We start from the raw sequence: 19305 nt of genomic DNA, 5'->3' as shown, positions 1-19305 counted from the left end.
GCGCAAGCACCAGGCTAGTGGGTCCCACGGCTGGGGCAGGATCCCAGGGCACACAGGGGGTGGGGGGGAGGGATGGACTCTACCTCCCGAGTTAGGGGAGTGGCACCGGGGTGGGATCGGCAGATGCGAAAGGAGCGTCAGGTCCCGCGCCTGCCCCCCGTGACGGCTGAACTCACCCGCACCGAGCTCTGAGCAGAGGGTCGTGGGGTCCGAGGACAGGCTGGGCCCGGGGGCTGCGGGCCCTCAGGGGAACCGGGAGCCCTCGGGGCCGGAAGAGCATGCCCAGCTCTGGGCGGCTGCGCCAGCCACATGCCAGGCGCTTGGCCAGTTCCTGGGCTCGGGCGCAGCGCTGGGGCCGGGCGGACAGTCAGCTCTAGGGCCAGGCTGGACGCAGGCTTCCTGGTGACGATAAGCGGGGGTGGGGGCAGGCCCCATTACCGGGCGAGCTGTGACTCGGGCGTGCCTGGGCTGGAACCTGCTGCCGAACCCGGGGGGTTTCTGGCACTGAGGGGCCACCCCTGCGGGTCTCCAGAGGGGCCTCTGGTTTGAATCCACCCGCCGCTGCCTCTCCCCCCCAGTCCAGCCGCAGGCAGCGAGCTGAGCCCCACTGAGACAGCTGCAGGCTGCCCATGAGCCAGAGCCCCCCGCCCCCAGCAGCAGACCCCCGCGGCGGGCCTGGCTGCCCATGAGCCAGAGCCCCCCGCCCCCAGGCAGCAGACCCCCGCGGCGGGCCTGGCAGTCGCTCGGCTCCCTGGGGGTGACTCACGCGAACCTGCCTCGTAATTACTGGAGGGAGGGAGCAGCCCCCCGCCCCTTCCCTTCCCGTGAAACTCGCCTCAGCGCCTGGCCAAGGTGGCTTTAATTGACGGGCTGGCGCCTTCCCCTGCGAAGCTGGAAGCGGTTATTTTCCACGCCAGCGGAGCGCGGAGCATCCATCTGGGGCTGACAGCGACGGCGCTGGGTGGCGAGGGGACCCCGGGTGCTTCCAGCGCAGCTCGGGGCACCGGCGGCTCCGGGCTGCGGGGAGGCGAGGGAAGGGGGAGGCTGAGGCCGAGCCGGGGTCGGACCTGCCCCGGCCGCACTGCGCGCTGGCCCCGGTCACCCTGCTCGTGGCGCTCCGAGTCCGGCCTGGCCCCGCCACCTCGCGGGCTGGACACGCTGCCGGGGGCCGCTGGGCTCAGGCGGGGCTCGCTCCCGGGCCTCCCTCCCGCTGGCAAACGTCCCGAGGGCAGGAGACGCCGCCGCTTTCGGCCCCCTCCTCGCTTGACGCAGCCGGGGCACTGGGGGAAAAGCCACCGGGCTGGGCGGGGGGAGCAGGGACCCCGGCACCCGCCCCCCCCCCGACAGGCGCCAGCTGCAGGCTCTGGGCTGGGGGGGGCGGACTCTCGGGGCCGGCCCGCGGCTGCAATTCGAAGGCGGCGCTCTCGGGCCGGGTCCTGCACCGGCAGTAATGGGCGGCGCCCCCGAAATCCGCCCCAGCAACGAGACCCCAGGCTGCCGCAGCCCCATCGGCAGGGACCAGCGAGCCCCGGGCCAGACGAGGGACCGCCCTGCGGGGGGCGGGCGGGGCCGGAGCGGCTGGTCGGGAGCTGGACCCGCGGCTGGCTCCGGCGGCAGGGAGGGCGCAGAGCCCCGGGCACGAGCCTGCCGGGTCCTTGTTTGTCAACAGAGGCAGCCCCCCCCCCCCCGCTAGTGGTCCCCGACCCCCAACCACTCCCCCCAGCCAGCGGCTCCCGGGGCTCCCCCTCGCCCCCCGGATCTTCCCCCCGCAGCTCCGCCTCCGCCAGCCCGGGAGTCTCCCCGGGACGCAGGGGGCTCCCCGGCCGAAGGCGAAGGTGACGTCCCGGCCCCCGCCCCGGCTGGGAACTTAGCGGGGCGGGGCAGCTGCCGGCAGGTAGCGGCGGGCGCCGGGCGGCCAGTCCCGGGCGCGATCCGCCCCCCTCCCCGCGCGGTTGCGGCAGCCGAGCCTATCCGGGCCGCGCTCCGGCGCGGGGGGCGTGGGGGGTCCGTGGGCAGGGCCCAGCCTCCCGCGGCTGCCGCGCAGACAGGCGGCGAGCGGCGCCCAGCAGCCCCGCGTCTCCGCCTCGCTGCGCCCCCGGGCCCCGCCCGCCGGCACCATTCCCCCGCCGGGGCGGCCGCTGGCGCGGCTGGGCGCGGGCCGGAAAACTTTGCTGGCGGCGGCGCTGGGCGTGCTCATGCTGCTGGCGCTGGTCATCCTCATCCCGGCGCTGGTGAGCTCGGCGGGCGGGCGCTACGAGATGCTGGGCGCCTGCCGCATGGTCTGCGAGCCCTACCGGGGCCGGGCGCCCGCCAGCGCCAGCGCCGCGCCCGACGCGCTGCTGCAGGGCCCGCAGGGCAAGCCGGGCCGGCCGGGCAAGCAGGGCGAGCCGGGCCCGCCGGGCGCCGCGGGGCCGCCGGGGGCGCGGGGCGAGCCGGGCCAGCAGGGGCCCCCCGGGCCGCCGGGGCCCGCGGGCGGCAGCGGCGCCTTCAGCACGGCCACGTACAGCACCGCGCCGCGCGTGGCCTTCTACGCGGGGCTCAAGAACCCGCACGAGGGCTACGAGGTGCTCAAGTTCGACGACGTGGTGACCAACCTGGGCAACAGCTACGAGGCGGCCACGGGCAAGTTCACGTGCAGCGTCCCGGGCACCTACTTCTTCACCTACCACGTGCTGATGCGCGGCGGGGACGGCACCAGCATGTGGGCGGACCTGTGCAAGAACGGCCAGGTGGGTGCGGGCCGGGCCGGGGGTGCGGGACGGGGACGGGTCCTCGTGGGCTCCAGCCGAGCGCCGGGGGCTGCGGCCCCGAATGGATGTTTAGCGCCCCCCCCCCATGCAAAGTTTCTGGGCTAAGAGCGGGGCGGCGGCGAAGGGACACTGGGGTCCGCAGGTGCGGGGCGGGCGGGGGGGCCCGAGGAGGGGGGGCCGGGGCGGTCCCTCGCGTCCCCTGGCTGCGGCGGGGCCAGGCTGTGGCTGGCGGGGCCCCGTGGGGGGGGGGGACGCCCGGTGGGTCCCGATTCGGGGGTTGCGACAGCGGCGGGTCCCTGGCCCGGCCCGCTTGGGGCTGGGGAATCCTCCGCGCCCGGAGCGGGTCTCTGGCCCGATCGCCTGGCCCGGCGGCTCCCGCCTGCTCAGCGCGCGTCCACCGGGCACCGAGTCCGCCCCGCGAGCGCGCAGGGGTCGCGGGGCTGCGGGATCCGGGGCCAGTTTACAAGTGCTCAGAACATGGGCCACTGCGCATGTGCGGCACGGCCGAGCTGGGAGATGTGACGAGTTGGGGGGGTCTCGGTAGCTCCGGGGTTTTCACTTCGCCCAACCCGGAGCCGCGGGGGCCGGGACCTGGCCAGTGTGGGCTCCTTCGCCCCAGGGCAGCCTGGCCCTGCCCGCAGTGGGAGACGGGCCCTGCCCCACACAGAAGGGGCACAGGCGGTGCAGAGAGGTTGCTGCCTTCCCCTTCCGGAGCCCCTGGGCAATCGGCGCCATCCCACCCGGCCTCGACTTCCCCACCCGTGCAAGGGGGCAGGAGAGCCCTGCCCGGGAGCGGGATGCAGCCGGCTGCGCTGCAGATCGCTGTGTTGGCTGCCTGCGGGCTGGGGCAGGAGGTCCTGGCTGCGGGTCTCCAGCCTGGGGTAGGCAGCGCCGGTCGGGATGATCCGATTTTTCCATCCTTATCTCGAGGGCCGTGTCCCTTGGCCGGGCAGTGCCAGGCAGGGCAGCCCGAGCCCTGGACGCACAGGCCCTGGCCAACCCAGTATCTGCACCAGAGCTGAGTTTCCTCCCCAGCGGAGACTTGTTCACTCTCCTGCCACTGGGCAAGCTGGCCTCTGCCCTCGCTCGCTGCCTGGGCTGGGCCCAGCTGCCTCGCTCCACCCCAGAGGTGGCTGCTTGGAGGTGGTGTCTCAGTTTGTAAGGCTCCTTCCGATCCCACTTGGAATGCCCTGAGGCCTCCCAGAAATGTCAGACTGTTTTATGCACTGAAATCTGCTCTGCCTCCCTCTCTCCCGTCCCTGGAATCCCTCCCCCCTCCCTCCCAGAGAAAACCCGCCAGTGATTTAACGCACCCATCACCAGCCTGAGCAGCGACTCTCCTGTCGCACCTTAAATGTCACCTGAGCGTCATTTTCTTCGGTGTCACCCGCTGTGGCAGTGGAGCAGCCGTGCCGCCCTCGTTACGGGCGAGGCTCAGGGAATCAGCCGGCAGGGAGGGAAGCCTGCGGGTTGCCCCTTCCCCTTTGCAGCGTGTGCCGGGGCTTTACGGAGCTGCCACCTTCCAGCCAGGGCCGGGTGTCTGCTCCAGTCGCTTCCCTGCATGGCCCGAGCCTGGGAGCGGCAGGCCCCAGGGAGCCCGCTCTGGCCGAGGGCCTGATGGGTTTTGCCGTGCTGGGCTTTGCGCCGGCTCCTCCCTGCTGTGGCTGACAAATGGCTCCTTGTGGCTCAGGAGCCTCTAGGGTGCAGCTGAGCTCGGGCCTTGTGAGGGGCATGGCACCGACCAGCGAGATGGACAAGAGAGACCGGGCCAGAGGGGAAACTGAGGCAGGAGGCAGTTGCTTGCCAAGGTCACGGAGCCCGCCAGAGGCACGAGGGGACCTCAGCGTTGGTGGCTCCCTTGGCCGTCCCTGTACCTGAGTCCCTCTTGTCAGATGCTTTTAGCAGCACAGGCCATGCAGCCTGACAGCTCCGGTGTCTGGGCTGGAGGGGCCAGGTGCTGAGTGCTGCCCCCCCCCCCCCCCCCAGCACTTAGCAGGTGCCAAGTGGAAGCCTGGGGCCACTGAAGCAGGGCCCTGAGTCATGTCATTAAAACTAATCATCTGCCCGGGTCCTGGAGCTGAGCAGGCTGAGCACGTGTCTGGTGGGGGGAGATGCCCCTGCCCCCTCCGCTGGGCCAGGAACTGGCCTGTGACCCGCCTCTTCAGCCACGGGCCCGCAGGCCCTTCCCCCGGCCGAGCGCAGGCCAGGCTGTGGCGGGGAGGGTTCAGTGGGCGCGGGGGGGCGCTCGCGGCGGCGCCGCCGTGTGGCTGTTCGCTCTCGGCCGCGCCGGCTCCTCGCGCATGCATCAGGACGCAGGGTCCTCCATACAGCTGCCAGGCGGGGGGTTAGCCGCCCCCCAGAGCCATGGGCCGATCCCTGTGCTCGTAGACATTTGCGCACCCTAAGGGCGATTCTGCGCCGTCCGGCCGACCGCTGCTGCCCCTGAAATCGGTGGGGACCTCTCCGGGGTGGAATAAGTCCAGAGTCCCCGCTGAGCCAGGCCTCCCTCCCCCACTTGGGCAGCGTCTGCGCCGAGTCTGCATTTGGCTGATGCAGGACGCTTTGGGGCAGACCCCCGAACTGCTGTTTCCTGCTCCCGCAGACCCAGCCGCACGGGGCGGAGAGCGGGGCCCTGCCAGCGCGGGAAGCTCCGACGCGGCCGCTGCTAGCTACATGCGGGAGGGGGGCTGCAGGCCGTGGGCTCAGGGAAGGCCAGGGGAGCGTGTGGGGGAAGGGAAGGGTGTGGGTCCATGTGACCCTGGAGCGGGGCCTAGACTGGTGGCTCTGCCGTGTGCGTGAGCCTGTCCAGCCAGCGCCGGCCTTTCCGTCAGTAGGGGGCGCCCGTCCTGCACCCCGCTTCCCGATCCCTAGCCCCAGGGTGCTGCCAGTGGCCTTACGGACACAGCGCGCCCTGCGGCTGGGCTGGTCGCTGGGGGGCTCAGTCCAGTGGAAAGTGTCTCCAAGGACAATCTGCCGTCTTTCGTTTTCCTGTTGTACAAAACGCCCAAATCCCTCCAATAAACCCCTCTGGGAACCAAGGGTGGGGGTCAGGGTCCTGCCCCGCCCCTGTATCCAGCGTGGGGCCCTCCCCACCCCTGCCCCATCGAGAGTGGCATGTGGGTGAGGAGGGGGTTCTTCCCACGCCTGGCTGCCCTGGCTGTCCCGGAGCCCCGTGCCTGCGTGGGAGCCGTGGCAGCTCTGGGCGTGACGCCAGCGCCTGGGTCTCCTGGGTCCGGGTCCCGCCTCTTCTCAGATCTTGTGCAAATTCTTTAACCTCTCCACCGCCCAGGGAGCCGGGCTTTGTGCCCCGACCTGCCGCCTCCTGCCACAAGCAGCCGGACTCCACCGCCTGCCACAGGCTGCGTGGGAGGGGCCGGGGGCAGGGCGGCTGGGCGAGGACGCCCCCGCAGTGGAGAGCTCGGCGCTGCAATGGGAACGCCTCCTCTGCCCCTCCCCTCATCTCCCCCGCCCCCCGTTCTCCCTGCCCTGCCCCTATTCTCCCTGCCCCCGCCCCCCGTTCTCCCTGCCCCCTCGGCCTGCCCCCACTCTCCCTCCCCCCTGTTCTCCCTCCCTCCTCGGCCTGCCCCCGTTCTCCCTGCCCCCCGCCTCCCATTCTCCTTACCCGCTCGGCCTCCCCCTCGTTCTCCCTGCCCCCCGCCCCCCGTTCTCCCTCCCCCCTCGGCCTGCCCCGTTCTCCCTGCCCCCCGCCTCCCATTCTCCTTACCCCCTCGGCCTCCCCCTCGTTCTCCCTGCCCCCCGCCCCCCGTTCTCCCTCCCCCCTCGGCCTGCCCCGGTTCTCCCTGCCCCCCGCCTCCCATTCTCCTTACCCCCTCGGCCTCCCCCTCGTTCTCCCTGCCCCCCGCCCCCCGTTCTCCCTCCCCCCTCGGCCTGCCCCGGTTCTCCCTGCCCCCCGCCCCCCGTTCTCCCTCCCCCCTCGGCCTCCCCCTCGTTCTCCCTGCCCCCGCCCCCCGTTCTCCCTGCCCCCTCGGCCTGCCCCCACTCTCCCTCCCCCCTGTTCTCCCTCCCTCCTCGGCCTGCCCCCGTTCTCCCTGCCCCCCGCCTCCCATTCTCCTTACCCGCTCGGCCTCCCCCTCGTTCTCCCTGCCCCCCGCCCCCCGTTCTCCCTGCCCCCCGCCTCCCATTCTCCTTACCCCCTCGGCCTCCCCCTCGTTCTCCCTGCCCCCCATTCTCCCTCCCCCCTCGGCCTACCCCCCACATTCCCCTGCCCCCCTCAGTCTGCTTCTGCTCCCCATTTGTCCCCCGAGTTTCCTGCTCCCTACCCCTGTGTTCTCATGCCAGGCACCTCCACATTCCCGCTGCCGACCGGCCATGGTGGCAGCAACCAGTGAAACCTGGGCTGGGGCAGATGGCGCCAGAGCAGCCCTTAGGACCATGTCCTGCGGCAGGCACTGGAGCGCGGGGTGGGGGGCAGGGGCAGGGGGCTGCAGGGCCCAGGCTCGTGGTGCTTTCCACCGCAGGCTGGGTTTGCAGCTGGGGTCAGTGGCTCGCAGCCTTCCCATGTTGCTCCAGCCGCCCGGCCGTGGGGAGACCGAGCGGAATGATCCGCGTGGCCTGGCCGCCGGCCGGATTAATCCTGCCTGTCCTGGGGGGCGAGGGGGCTGATACAAATGCAGAGCCCCCAGTTCCCCTCATGCAACCTCAGCAGCTGCTCCCCGTCCGGCTGCGAGCGCTGAGCGGGGCCCCGGGCTGCCCGACTGGGCCCGGATGTTTCTGACCGAACCCAGCAATGGAGGAGCGGGTCAGACTCCCCCCATTCCAGACCGTAGCAGGGGAAGGCCCGGGCTGAGCCCCGGAGTGGGAGGAAACGGAGCGTGGGCAGCCCAGGTCTCGCGCTCCGCCCCCGTGGGAGAGGCGCAGCTTCCAGCGTTCCCAGAGCCCCGAGCGCGCCTGCTGCTCCGCTCGGAGCCCAGGAGACACTGCACCCGGCAGGATCCGTCCCCGCCAGCGTGTTCTCGCGCCCCCCCCACACGCTGCACGGGGGGCACACGGCTCTGAGGAAGGGTGCCAGGTGGGAAAGCACCAGCTGGGGGCTCCCCGAGAGCAGTGCAGGGAGCGCTGGGCTCCCGACCCCCGGGCGTGACCCCTCCCGATTCCCAGCGCTGGGCGTGCGAACGGCAGACCCAGCACGCGTGGCTTGGCGCCCGTTGGAGGGTGCTGATTCCCACGAGGGGCACCGGGCACGGTAGGAGCTCAGAGGTTGGAAGCTGTGGAGCCGATGGTTCTCTGCTGGACTGCAGCCTCTCGAATTGCCGTGTGGGACCCTCCTCCCTCCAGCCGAGCGTTTACCCTGGTGTTTCGGAGCCCTGCCGGCTGCCGTCAGCAGTCCCCTCGCTCGGGACCTCATGGGCGTCTCCTCTAGCACATGTGGCCCCGTGCAAGCGAGCACTGATGCGTGTGACCCCCGTTTTACACGTGCAGCCGCGACACATGCACAAGCCGTAGCAGGGTCCTCCGGAACACGAGTGACGGTTTCACGGCAGGAATCCGAAGGGCAGGACGCGGGCGGCTGGAGGGGTGTGCCCAGATTAGAAGGCCCGGGGGGAGGACATTGAGCCTCGAGGGTGCCTCTCGCAGTGCATCCGCTGAACACTTTGACCCGTGCTCAGCACGGCCCCACGCCAGCTGAGCTGCGTCTTTTGTTCCAGGGGAAGCAGCTGACTGCAACTGGTCCCTCCCCGCGGTGGCTGGGGGGGCCGTTTAGCTCAGCAGGTGGGAGGGCTGAAGGAATCTCCCTTTGGTGCCGGCACCGAAGCTCAGCCTTGCAGCACAGGGCAGGTTCTGCCCGTTAGTGTCGCCACCCCCAAGGGAAGGGGATGCTCCCGAGTTCCGCTCTGAGCCGCCCGCTCTCGGTGCCTCTGTCTTGCATAGATCCTCCGGGCTTAGGAGTGAGCCCTTTCTGAACGGGCTCGGCCAATCAGGCCACAGTAGCTGATCCTGCACGGCCTTACGCCCGCCTTACGGCTGGGAAGGTTTTCGCGGGGGGGGAGGGATCACGGAACGCAGGGCGACTGGTGCTGCTCGTGCAAATTCCTTCGCCTTTCAAGACGTACAGAACGGTTTTGCATTGGAAACGTAACCACGGCCCGGCTGGACCAGCACATAAGAACCAGCAAGTGAAACTTCCTGTGATGGCGCGTTGAGGTTCTCCCGTCTCCTGCACCCCCGTAATGGCACAGACAGACTCCACCAGCCAGTAGAACAGAGGGAGTTTATTGCTTCTCCAGGATACAGCACAGATGTAATCTGGTTCCAGGGCAGGCCTAGGATGCCTCAGTCCCCCTTGAGATGAGAAAGACTGGGCCCCTAAATCCCAGCCCGTTGCCTAGGCTGTCTCCTCCATGATCCCAGCCAGAAACCTCCCTCCCCCACTTCCAGCCCTGCCCCCAGCCAGGGCTCCACTCCCCTTCTTCCCACTGTTCCGCTCCCTGGGAGATCACTCGTCAGACAGGTTCAGAGCCCCCTTGCATAATGACTCACCCCCGGCCCTGCTGGGCCGTGCTGCAGCCAGCAGCCAGTGGGGGTCACCCACAGCTCACTGCCCAGCACAGCAACCAGCAAGGTACCCCCCACTACGTCCCACTTACTAGAAAAAACCATTGAAGCTGCCCAATCTGCTTTCCAATATTGCCCACCCCAAGTATTCAGAAATCACGAGCCAGACCCCCCAGAACCATGAAGCTGACTTCACCGGCTTGGTGTCCGAGCCATGAGGGTCACACTGACGAGGCTTTTCATGCAGCCAGGAAATGCTAGAGGACAAACACCAAATCTCACAAGACTTGTGCTAAAAATGGTGAGACTTGGCCAGGCCTCGTGGGACTCGTCCGGGCACCCTTCGCTGACGATGCCCAGGGAGCGGGAGCACAGAGACGCCAGGCAGCTGCCAACCAGCTTTCAGATTTTGCCCTGTTCTGCGGATACTGCGGCGAGCGGGTAACGTTCTAGTGGCATGAGCTGAGCAGGCCCTGACTGCCGGGTGTCAGACGTGCCCCGTGCCGAGGGACGCAGCATCAAGCCCGACGGGGTCCCCAGACACACAAGTCAGGAGGTTTTGTTGAAGTAGCAACGTTGGTTTCCCGAGAGCTCAGCACCCTGCTCAGGCTGCAATGGGGGCGCCCGGCTCTCTGGGCCCGACCGGCTCTGCCCTTGGGCATGTGCCAGCCGCTGAACTTGGGGTGTCCATGTCAGAGCAGACTCTGTCCCTCGTGTCTAAGCCATTCTGATGCACCCCCCCCCCCCCCCGGCTCCTTAGCATTTCTGCTTGGGGTCGGCAGGGTTCTGCAGGAGCCGGGGCATCGGGGCAGCTGCATTTGCAGGCGACACGGATTCATTTGGGGTGCCAGCCCGGACCGGGGAACTTCCAGGCCCGGTGCCGTTAGCCGAGAGGCAGAGGAAATGCGACGCGAAGGGTGGAAGTTAATGCACTTTGGGCAGGGTCGTTTGCACCCTTCCCCCGTCCGTTTGGCCTCAGTTAACTGAGGCACCAGCGAAAGCCACGGCAGCCAACATGATGGGCGAAGATTGGGACAGAGGAATGATCCTAGAAGTGGTAACCCCAGGGGCACCCTCCCCTGGCCCCAACAGCCTGGCCCTGGCCCCGTCTCCACAGGGCAGAGGGGTCGGATACTGGCCCTACCCTGGACCGATCCCTCTGATGCAGTGACTTTGCCGGAACTGCTGAGTGTAGGGAGGGGGCAAACGAGAGGCGCTGGGGTAGGGGTTGAGGAAGCTAGACAGGGCTCAGCCGCTCACCTCTGGGCAGGGGATCCGTAACGGCTCACACGGGCTTTCCTGGGCCTCCCTCTGAGCCGTCCAGCGCCAGGCAGGAGCACGGCCTCGCTGCCCCCCGGTGTGGTCCACACCGGCAGTTCCTACACCCCTAGTCGTGGGGGGAAGGGCGTGCACTCTGCAGGGCCGTGGGGGTGTGACGTGTGGGGCGTCCCTGGCGGAAAGGCCGAGACCCAGGACTTGCAGTTGGTGGGCGGATGGGGGAAGATCGGGGTTTCTATGTTTAGAAATGGGGGTGGGGATCCGGTACCGGGAGCACTGCTGAAACCACCTGGGAGTTTGGGGGACAAAACGATCTGGACAAACTGGAGAAATGGTCTGGGGTCAATCGGATGAAGTTTAATGAGGACAAATGCAAAGTGCTGCCCTTAGGAAGGAACAATCCATCTCACACACACAGGACGGGCAGCGACTGTCTAGGCAGGAGTCCTGCAGAAAGGGTGACGCTGTTGCACAAGAATCAAACCTGATTCTGGGCTGCGTTAACAGGAGCGTTGTGAGCAAGACACGAGGAGTCGTTCTTCCGCGCTGCTCTGCGCTGGTGTGACGTAGTGGGGGTACTTGCTGGGCTGTGGTGACCTCTTCTGTCTGGAGCAAGACCCGGCAGGGAAAACCTCATTATGCAAAGGTGACTCCGTACCGGTTGAACCAACCCCCCATGGGGAGAAACAAAGGGAGGTGGATGCTGCCCTGGCTGGGGGCAGGGCTTGGAGAGGGGGAGTTAGTTCCTGGCTGGAAAGCAGGGGAGAAGGAACTGGGGAGGGGGCTGGGATCCCCCCATCTCAGGGGGGCACTGAGGCCTCTTAGCCCCAGTTCCTGTAACCAGATTACATCTGTGCTGTGCTGTATCATGGAGAAGCAATAAACCACCCTCAATTCCACTGGCTGGTGAAGTCTGTTCGTGCCATTTCGGGGTGCAGGAGACGGGGGACCCCCAACGCGCCGTCACAGCTGGTTAGGCCTCAGCTGGAGTCTTGTGTCCGGTTCTGGGCATCGCATTTCAAGAAAGAGGTGGAGGAATTGGAGAGGGTCCGGAGAAGAGGGCCACAAATGATGCAAGGTCAGAGAACATGAGCTCTGAGGGAAGGCTGAAAGAATCGGGCTTGTTCAGTCTGGAAAAGAGAAGACAGAGGGGGCGTGAGAGCAGCTTTCAAGTACCTAAAAGGTTGTTACAAGGAGGGGGAAAATATCCTCCTTGATCTGTGATAGGACAAGACGCAATGGGCTTACATTGCAGCAAGGGAGGTGGTTGGGAATCTCCCTGCCTGTCGGGGGTTAAACACTGGAATAAATTGCCGGGGGCACGGGGGAGGGGATGTAGACTCTCCATCGCGGGAGACGTGTGGAGCAGGTTGGACAGACGCCTGCCAGGGATGGTCTGGATCGGGGTTGGCAGCCTATGGCACGCGAGCCACGCACGGCTCAGTGCAGACCCAAACCCGGCTCTTCTGCCGCTCCCAGAGCGCATGCGACATTTGAAGCTAAAATGAAAAATGAATGCAAACATAATCGCTCATGGCAGGCCGCTCTGCTTGCCTGCTCCCCGCGGCCGGGCGCTCTGCTCGTTTAAAGGGCCAGCGGAGGGCACGCTGTCGGGGCCGTGTGCCCGCTCCCAGCCGGGATAGACGGGAGTCTCCAGCCCCCATCCGACTGCTGCGGTCTGGCCTCAGCCGCTGTGCTCCTGGGGCAGGCCCCGTGGCCCTGCCACGGCAGCTCTGTGACTGCTGCAGCAGTTTGGCCAGCCCCCATCTGGCTGCAGCATCCTGTCCCCAGCCCCACTCCTGGGGCAGGCCCCGTGGTCCGGCCCCCAGCTGGCTGCAGGAAGAGGTGCCCCTCCCCCCCACGCGGCACGTGAAATCAAGTCTGAGTGTTTCCTTCCCACTATTAATCATCCGTCAGTAATACCACGTCGTGTCTTTTCAGTCATGCAAACAGGCCTTGTCCGGCTCCGTGTGGGCCGCTTGCTCCGCGTTGTCCTGCAGTCTGGCTCTTTGGCCCCAGGCTAGACGGTGCTTGGTCCAGCCATGGGGGCAGCGGACAGGACTCGATGGCCTCTCGAGGCCCCTTCCGGTCCTACGAGTCGATGCTTTCCTTTGCCTCAGTTTCCCCATCTGCTGTGAGCTCTGTGGGGGAAGAGGGCTGGCTAAGGGCTGGCGGCTCGTATTGTTCCCTGGTACCAGGCAGTCACGGCTCCCGTTAGTGTTAGGAACACACCCGGGGCAGCCTCCTCCCATGAGTCCCTGGGCACATGGTCAGCTCCGCCCCGGCCATGCTGCGGGGCCCCAGGGGCTCTCGCCAGGGGGACAGGCCGGCTTGCCAAGCAGGCTCAGGGCAGGACAGGGAGGGAGGGGCTCCGGGAAATATCCTGGCCTGAAATATTCCTGAACGGCCTCGGCAGCAGGCGGCGTGGAAGAAGCTGCCGCCTCGCTCTGCTGTGGGGCAGGGCTGACCTGTGCTCAGGGAGGGCCCAGCCGGCCTGGGCAAGGGGGGGCTAACAGGCTCCTCCCCGAGGTGCTGGGGCCTTTGGGCCCCGTTGCAGGCGGGGGTGCTGGGGGCAGCGCAGAGCCAACTGGGACTTGGGAGACTCGCCTGGCTTGGCCCTTACCTGTGAGGGGCTGGGCCACGGCCCGGCCCCTCCCCTCCCCCAGCCTTAAGGTGGGTGAGTGCTTGGGACAGGCTCCTGCCACCTGTCACAGCTCACCAGTCGGGGCGGGACCCCCCCGGGGCGGGACCCCCCCCCTCCAGTGCGGCAGCCCCTTCCCGGGGAGCCCCTCCAGTGCAGAGACCCTCTCCTGGGGGGCCCACTCTCACCGGGGGGAGCTGGCCCTCTGCCTCCGGGACGGCGCCTCTCAGGGCCTCAGCCGCCTGCCTCCGCCGTGAGCCCCCTTGGGGGTCCCCTTTCTCCGGACCCCCAGGGCCTCCCCTCCCGGAGGGAAGCGCCCCCTGTTCTCCAGCCCAGAGCGACTATCAGCCAGCACCGACCGGGGCTTTATTGAGCTTTGAGCAGCAACGGGTCCCTCCCCTGCGTCAGTCTCCCCTGCAGCCGGCTGGGCTCTGCCTGCTCTGCCCTCGGCCCCCAAAACAGCCCCCGTCTCCCTGCAGAGCCCCCAACAACCCCAGCAACAGTCCCTCCTCCGCCAGTGTCTTCTCCCCAGGTAAGAGGGTCGCCCGGCCCCTCTTCTCCGCCTCCCTCCCCGTCCAATGTTCTCCCCTCCCTGGGGCCAGCTGGGCCGGTCCCTGGGGTCCCTCTGTGCTGCCCCTTGTCTCTCTGGCCGGAACCGGCCGTGTCCTCTGAGCAGGGTCGGGGTCACCAGCGTCCCAGACCCCCCGGCTCCGACTCTGGGCTGTTCTCTGCAACAACAAACTCCCCCCCTTTGTCACATTCAACCAGTAACATCCGGGCACTGAGCCCCCCCGCATGCAGCCCCCCCTGAAGTCCCCAAACTCCCCACTTCCTCGCTCAGCTGGGCCCATAGTGGCCTTCGCCCCCCACTCGCCAGCACAGGCTGGCCTGGCGGTGCCGGCTGGCGTTTCTCTCCTGCAGGGCCCTGGTGCCACTCAATGCCCTGCACCCCGCGGGGAGGTGCCCGGGCTGCGTGTGGGCTGCCAGGTGACCCAGGGAAACCCTCTCTGCAGCCCCGGCCCCGCGGCTGCACGGATTCCCCTCTGCACGGTCCCTCGGGTAGCTGCTGCCGAGGCGCGTGGGCTGGGTGCTAGGCGCCGCACGGACACGGAGCCACGGGCCCTGCCCCGGAGAGCAGCCGAGTGGGGCTGCAGACGAGCCCAGGGAAGCAGCGAGCGGGTCGGCCAGACGTGGGGGCCTGAGCTGTGGCCCCCACCCACCCTGCAGGCAGCTGACACAAGGGGGAATAAACATCCCCTCTCGTCAGGCCTTGTGGCCCCGCAGCAAGTGCAACGTGGTCGGGGAGGGGGGCTTGGACCCGGAGTTTGGAGCCAGAGGATTTCTCTGGCCGGGCGGCTAATGGGCAGTGTTAACTCGGGGCTCCGTGGGGCGGGGCAGCCCGGCTTTGCCCCCAGCTGCAGGGCGGCCGCTCAGTGCTGACTCTTTATAACCGCCCAACCCCGAGGGCCGAAATTGGCAAAGGAAATAGCCACAAGCCCCGCTCCCGGGTTTCTCCAGCAGCGTTTGCCTCCCTCTGCCTGGCCGGGCTCGCTGCCTGTGGCTGCTGGTGGTGTTTTGGCGCCAGTCTCCCGTGCCTGGGCCCGGATGGGCCGTGCGGCTCGCCGAGGCGAACGCTCTTCCCGCTCGGATCCAGCGGATGGAACGTACGGCCCGTGGCCAGCCCGCACCCGGCCGTGGGGCTCTCGATGAAGCACTGCATGCTGGGAGCTGTAGTCTGGCTCGCAGCCTGGCTCAAACAGGCACGTTGCACGGTGGGGCACGTAGCCTGTACCCACCTGGGCAGCCCCAGGCCAACCTGTAGGACTCCCGCGGGCCTGGATCTGTCTGAAGCCACGGACACGTCCTGTGTGGGACCGAAAAGGTTCCTGCCGAGCCGTGGCCGGGCCACCAGTGGGTGTCGGTTGTACCGCCTCTGCCTAGCGCCCGCATGGGACCGGGGCTTGGCTTCTCCTGTGGCCAAGAAAGGGGGATGCACTTCACGGGGCTGCTGCCTAGGGGAGGGGACTTGCTGAGGCCTGGTCCCGGCTCCTGGCCCGCGATGGGCAGCGGGCAGCCTGCAGGGCAGGGCCATACATCAGGCCCTGTTGTGGGAGAAGCTGCCGGACCAAAGGAGTGGAGGAGCCCGAGGGCTGGAGGCTGAGGCCGCGTGTGGGTTTACCAGGCGGGGTCAGAGCGAACTCCCCAGGGGAACCCAGGGGTTCTCCGGCGCCTGGCATCTCTGAGCTAGCGGGTGCCTTGCTGGGAGCTCGGTTCGGTGCAGAGCAGCTGGGGCGTGGAGGGGCCTCTGCCCCACGGACGAGCAAGCCCAGAAGGGCTGTTAGAATCTCACGACATCTGTGACCTGCCATCGATTTCAGGGCCCCGCGGTCTGAGCTGGGCACAGGATCCTCTGCCCTGCCTGTCTCGATCTGCGGTGCAGGGTGTGCCGCAAGTGGCTGCCGGGGCTCGCCCCAGAGGTGGCTGCACTGCGGTGGCGACAGAGACTGTGTCTCCCCGACAGTGCTCAGCGCCTCCCAGAGTCAAACTGGCAGAAAGATGCTTCGCGGGTGCAAGATCATGTGGCCTGCATTGTGCAGGGAGTCAGACTGGATGATAACGGTCCCTTCTGGCCTTAAAGTCTATAGCTGTGTCTAGACTGGCAAGTTTTTCCGCAAAAGCAATTGCTTTTGCGGAAAAACTTGCCAGCTGTCTACACTGGCCGCTTGAATTTCTGCAAAAGCACTGACTTCCTACTGTCTGAAATCAGTGCTTCTTGCGGAAATACTATGCTGCTCCCGTTCGGGCAAAAGTCCTTTTGCGCAAAAGGGCCAGTGTAGACAGTTCAGATTTGTTTTCCGCAAAAAAGCCCCGATTACGAAAATGGTAATCGGGGCTTTTTTGCACAAAAGCGCGTCTAGATTGGCACGGACACTTTTCCACAAAAAGTGCTTTCGCGGAAAAGCGTCCGTGCCAATCTAGACGCTCTTTTCCGCAAATGCTTGTAACGGTAAACTTTTCTGTTAAAAGCATTTGCGGAAAATCATGCCCGTGTAGACGTAGCCACAGAGTCTATCCTGAAAGTCCGGAGCCGCTCAGGCGCTGTCATCCCGGCCGGGGGGCCGCGCGGGGAGGTTGCAGCTGTCCCAGTGCCGGGGAGAGACGCGCGCAGCTTTCCCTGGCTGACGTGGGGCCCTCTGGACTCGTGGCACATCGCCCGCCCTGTTCGGAGCCCACACTCCGCCTGGGCCTGGGCTTTGAGCTGCGCAATAGCGCAGAGGGCAGCTGGGCCAAATCCTCTTTCCACACTGGGCCCTGCGAGGGGCCCTCTCTGGCCTGCTCAGCCCACGCCCTGGATCCTCCCTAGGGAAACGGCCCGTCTGCCGCAGTGGCCAGTGGAAGTGGCGGGATGGGTCCGTGTGCCGAGGGCGAGAGGGTGCGACTCAGGCAGAGCCCTGCCTCGCCATAGAACGTGTTGTGGCCAATTTGCTGTTCCCCCTCCCAGGGCGCTTGGCCTCCCCGTGACTCGGTTTCCTGTACGTGTAGCACGGGGCTGATGGCATCATGCCAGTTCTGCCTGAGCCACCCGGACAGTGCGAGACAGACAGTCGCTGCCCAGGGAACGCAGTCGGACCAGGCCCTGGGCCCCAGCTGGTCCCTGGCAGAGCTGGGAACAGAGCTCAGGTGCTGAGTCCTTGCCCCCACGCTCCAGCCACTAGGCCACAGCGCCCGTATCCCAGTCCCTCCCCTTGGCAGAGGCTAGTGCCACTCGGCAGCTGTTCCGTTTAGTAGTCGACGTTACCCGTCTTACCGACGGGGAGAGGGAGGGACAGCAAGTTGGGGCACAGCCATGATCAGAGCTTAGGAGCCCCAGTCTAGCGCGCTCATTAGCCCTATGCTGTCGCCAGCGAGCACCAGAAATAACTGTCTGTTCGCTGCTAGCAATACGTGGGCTATGACACACAGCAGATGGGCACGAGCAAACAGCCCCTAGGGCTGGGACTTTCTCCCTCTCTGTGTGTTTTAACTCCATCGTCTTTATGAAACACCTTGCCAAGGAGGGTTTATGTAACTGACAAGCTCATGGCGAGCACCTGCCGGGCAGCTGCTGCTGCGTCTGGCGCCAGTTGCTGAAGCGGGTGGGCTGCGTGGAGAGCCGTGCTCCTGCTGTCCGCCCCCCCCCCCCCCCCCCCCCCCCCCCACGAGTCCTCACTCGACCAGCACGAGGCAGATTTCTTTCCTTGTCATCAAACCGGACGGGGCCTCGCGGGCGCCAGGCAGCTCGGCACGTGCTGTGGTAGCTGGCTGGGCAGCAAACCGCCGAGCATCTTCCCTTGTCATCAAACCGTGGGGCAAAGCATCTGGCTGTAGCTCGGGCCTGAGACTGGGCCCCCGGGTCTGTTCCCAGCCCGCTGCTGGGTGAGAGGCGCTCGCCACGTGACTTGCTCCCGCTGTGCCGCCCTGACGCCGGGGTCCAGGCGCTGTCCAGAGGCGTAAGGAAGCCTGCAAGTGGGGATGGGGAAACTGAGGCAGGACAGGGGCTCAGCTGGGGCAACAACGGGGCAAGGGCTGGACTGGGCATTGGGAGTCTGGCTCGGTCCCTTCCCATTCCTGGCTGTGTCCTGTTGGGGTAAAGCACCCCCTCACCCTGGCTAGGGGGACTTGGGCCACGCACAGTGCCCCCTGCCCCCCTTTTCTCTGGGAGCACCCCTCCCCCGCTTTCCCGCTCCTTCCCCCCGCCTGGTGGTGGTGGCCACAGGCCCGAGCTAAGGCCTTGCCATTCCCCCAGGAGTCCCAGCCAGGACTGTAGGGACAGCCCTGTCCCGGTGAATCCGCTGGCTCTGCCTGTAGCTGCGCGTGGCCCTTCCTGCCGGGGGAGCGTTGGGTTGTTAGGAGCCAGTGTGTGTCCAGCCGCAGGGACAGAGGCTGAGCAAACAAGCGCTCCGGGCCCCCGGGGCCGGCCTGTCAATACCATTTTGTGTTTGTTTCACCCTCCTGGGGGTGATTCGGTATCTCTGGTAACAGCTGTGACCACCGAGGAGCTTTACAGTCGTCACTGCAGCATGTCACAGCCGCAGACACAGACCCTCCTGAGCTGATCGTCCAGGCCTGCCGCCAGTGTGAGACTCTCTAGCAATAGGGGGGTTATGACACACAGCAGAGTAGTTCTGATTCCAGCCAGCAGGGGGCTGGTGCCAGTCGGTTACATCCCTCCGAGGGAGCAAACGGAGGCTTTGCTCTGCACACAGACCCAGGCGGCGCTGCCCTGGGCGTGGCTGGGTCTGGGTTTTCACAGCCCTTTGCTCGGCCTCGCTCCTGCCAGGCCAAGCTGCAGCAGGGGTGGGATTCTGGGGCCTGCCGGAGGAGGCACAAGTGAACAGCAGCCCGGAGCCATGACTTCATCAAATGAGCCGCCCCACCCTCGGGGTGCCGGGGTCAGTCGCGGCGCCCCCTTGTGCTCACTAGTGGGCATTGCATGCAGCTCCCACCAGTGCATCGTGGGCAGCCACCTGGCGTGGCTACGGTGGCACCTAGTGGCCCCAGCAGAGTTGAGGGCCTGTGGCACAAGGCCCTGGACACGTGTCCAGCGAGGGGCAGCCCCTTGGCAAGCTGATGAAGCAGGCAGAGGGGAAACCGAGGTGCAGTGGGTCGCCCGGCATGTTGGTAGCAGAGCCCGGGGCTCGCTGCCTCCCTCCCCTTGCCAGGAAGCCGCTGTCCAGAGGGCTCCAGCCCCGTGGTTCAGGCCCCTGGACGTGGGGGAGCGTTCCCCCGCGGGAGGTGATGCGGGCTGATGGCGGGGGCAGGGGGATCCGATAGGGACACCCAGACTCCTGGGCCCTGCGAGCGAACGGGGATGGTGGGACCGAGCGTCCCTGTTCAGTACCCAGCCCCCGCCCGGGCGGCCTCCCACTGGGGCCAAGCTTCGTGGCTGAGCGCGTCTCTGCCGTAGAGCCAGGCGCTGGGCTGCCATCGATCGCCGCTCGTTAGGGGCTGATGTCACGGCCGGCGAGCGCTGATGGGTGACCTGGATCCTGCACCATTCGTGTTCGACGGGGCTGCCGGGCCCAGGTCACAGCGGCCAAATGAGTGGCCCTTTCAGGCTCTGCCCCCCCCCGCTGGGAACCC

The 19305-nt window shown here is 67.2% G+C and overlaps 1 protein-coding gene across 1 annotated transcript in view; it reads left to right on the top strand.

Annotated features, from left to right (window-relative positions):
- The first annotated feature begins 2062 nt into the window (after positions 1 to 2062).
- C1QL1 (complement C1q like 1) overlaps positions 2063 to 19305 on the top strand; it is a 46423-nt gene continuing 29180 nt past the window's right edge. Inside the window, exon 1 of the mRNA XM_075911420.2 lies at positions 2063 to 2729. Coding sequence (XP_075767535.1) covers positions 2196 to 2729 — 534 coding nt within the window. The 5' untranslated portion in view covers positions 2063 to 2195. The remainder of the gene's footprint in view (positions 2730 to 19305) is intronic.

Source organism: Pelodiscus sinensis, chromosome 29, assembly GCF_052426305.1.
Source record: "Pelodiscus sinensis isolate ZL-2025 chromosome 29, ASM5242630v1, whole genome shotgun sequence".
NCBI lineage: Eukaryota > Metazoa > Chordata > Testudines > Trionychidae > Pelodiscus > Pelodiscus sinensis.
This window is presented reverse-complemented; position numbering and strand designations above follow the sequence as displayed.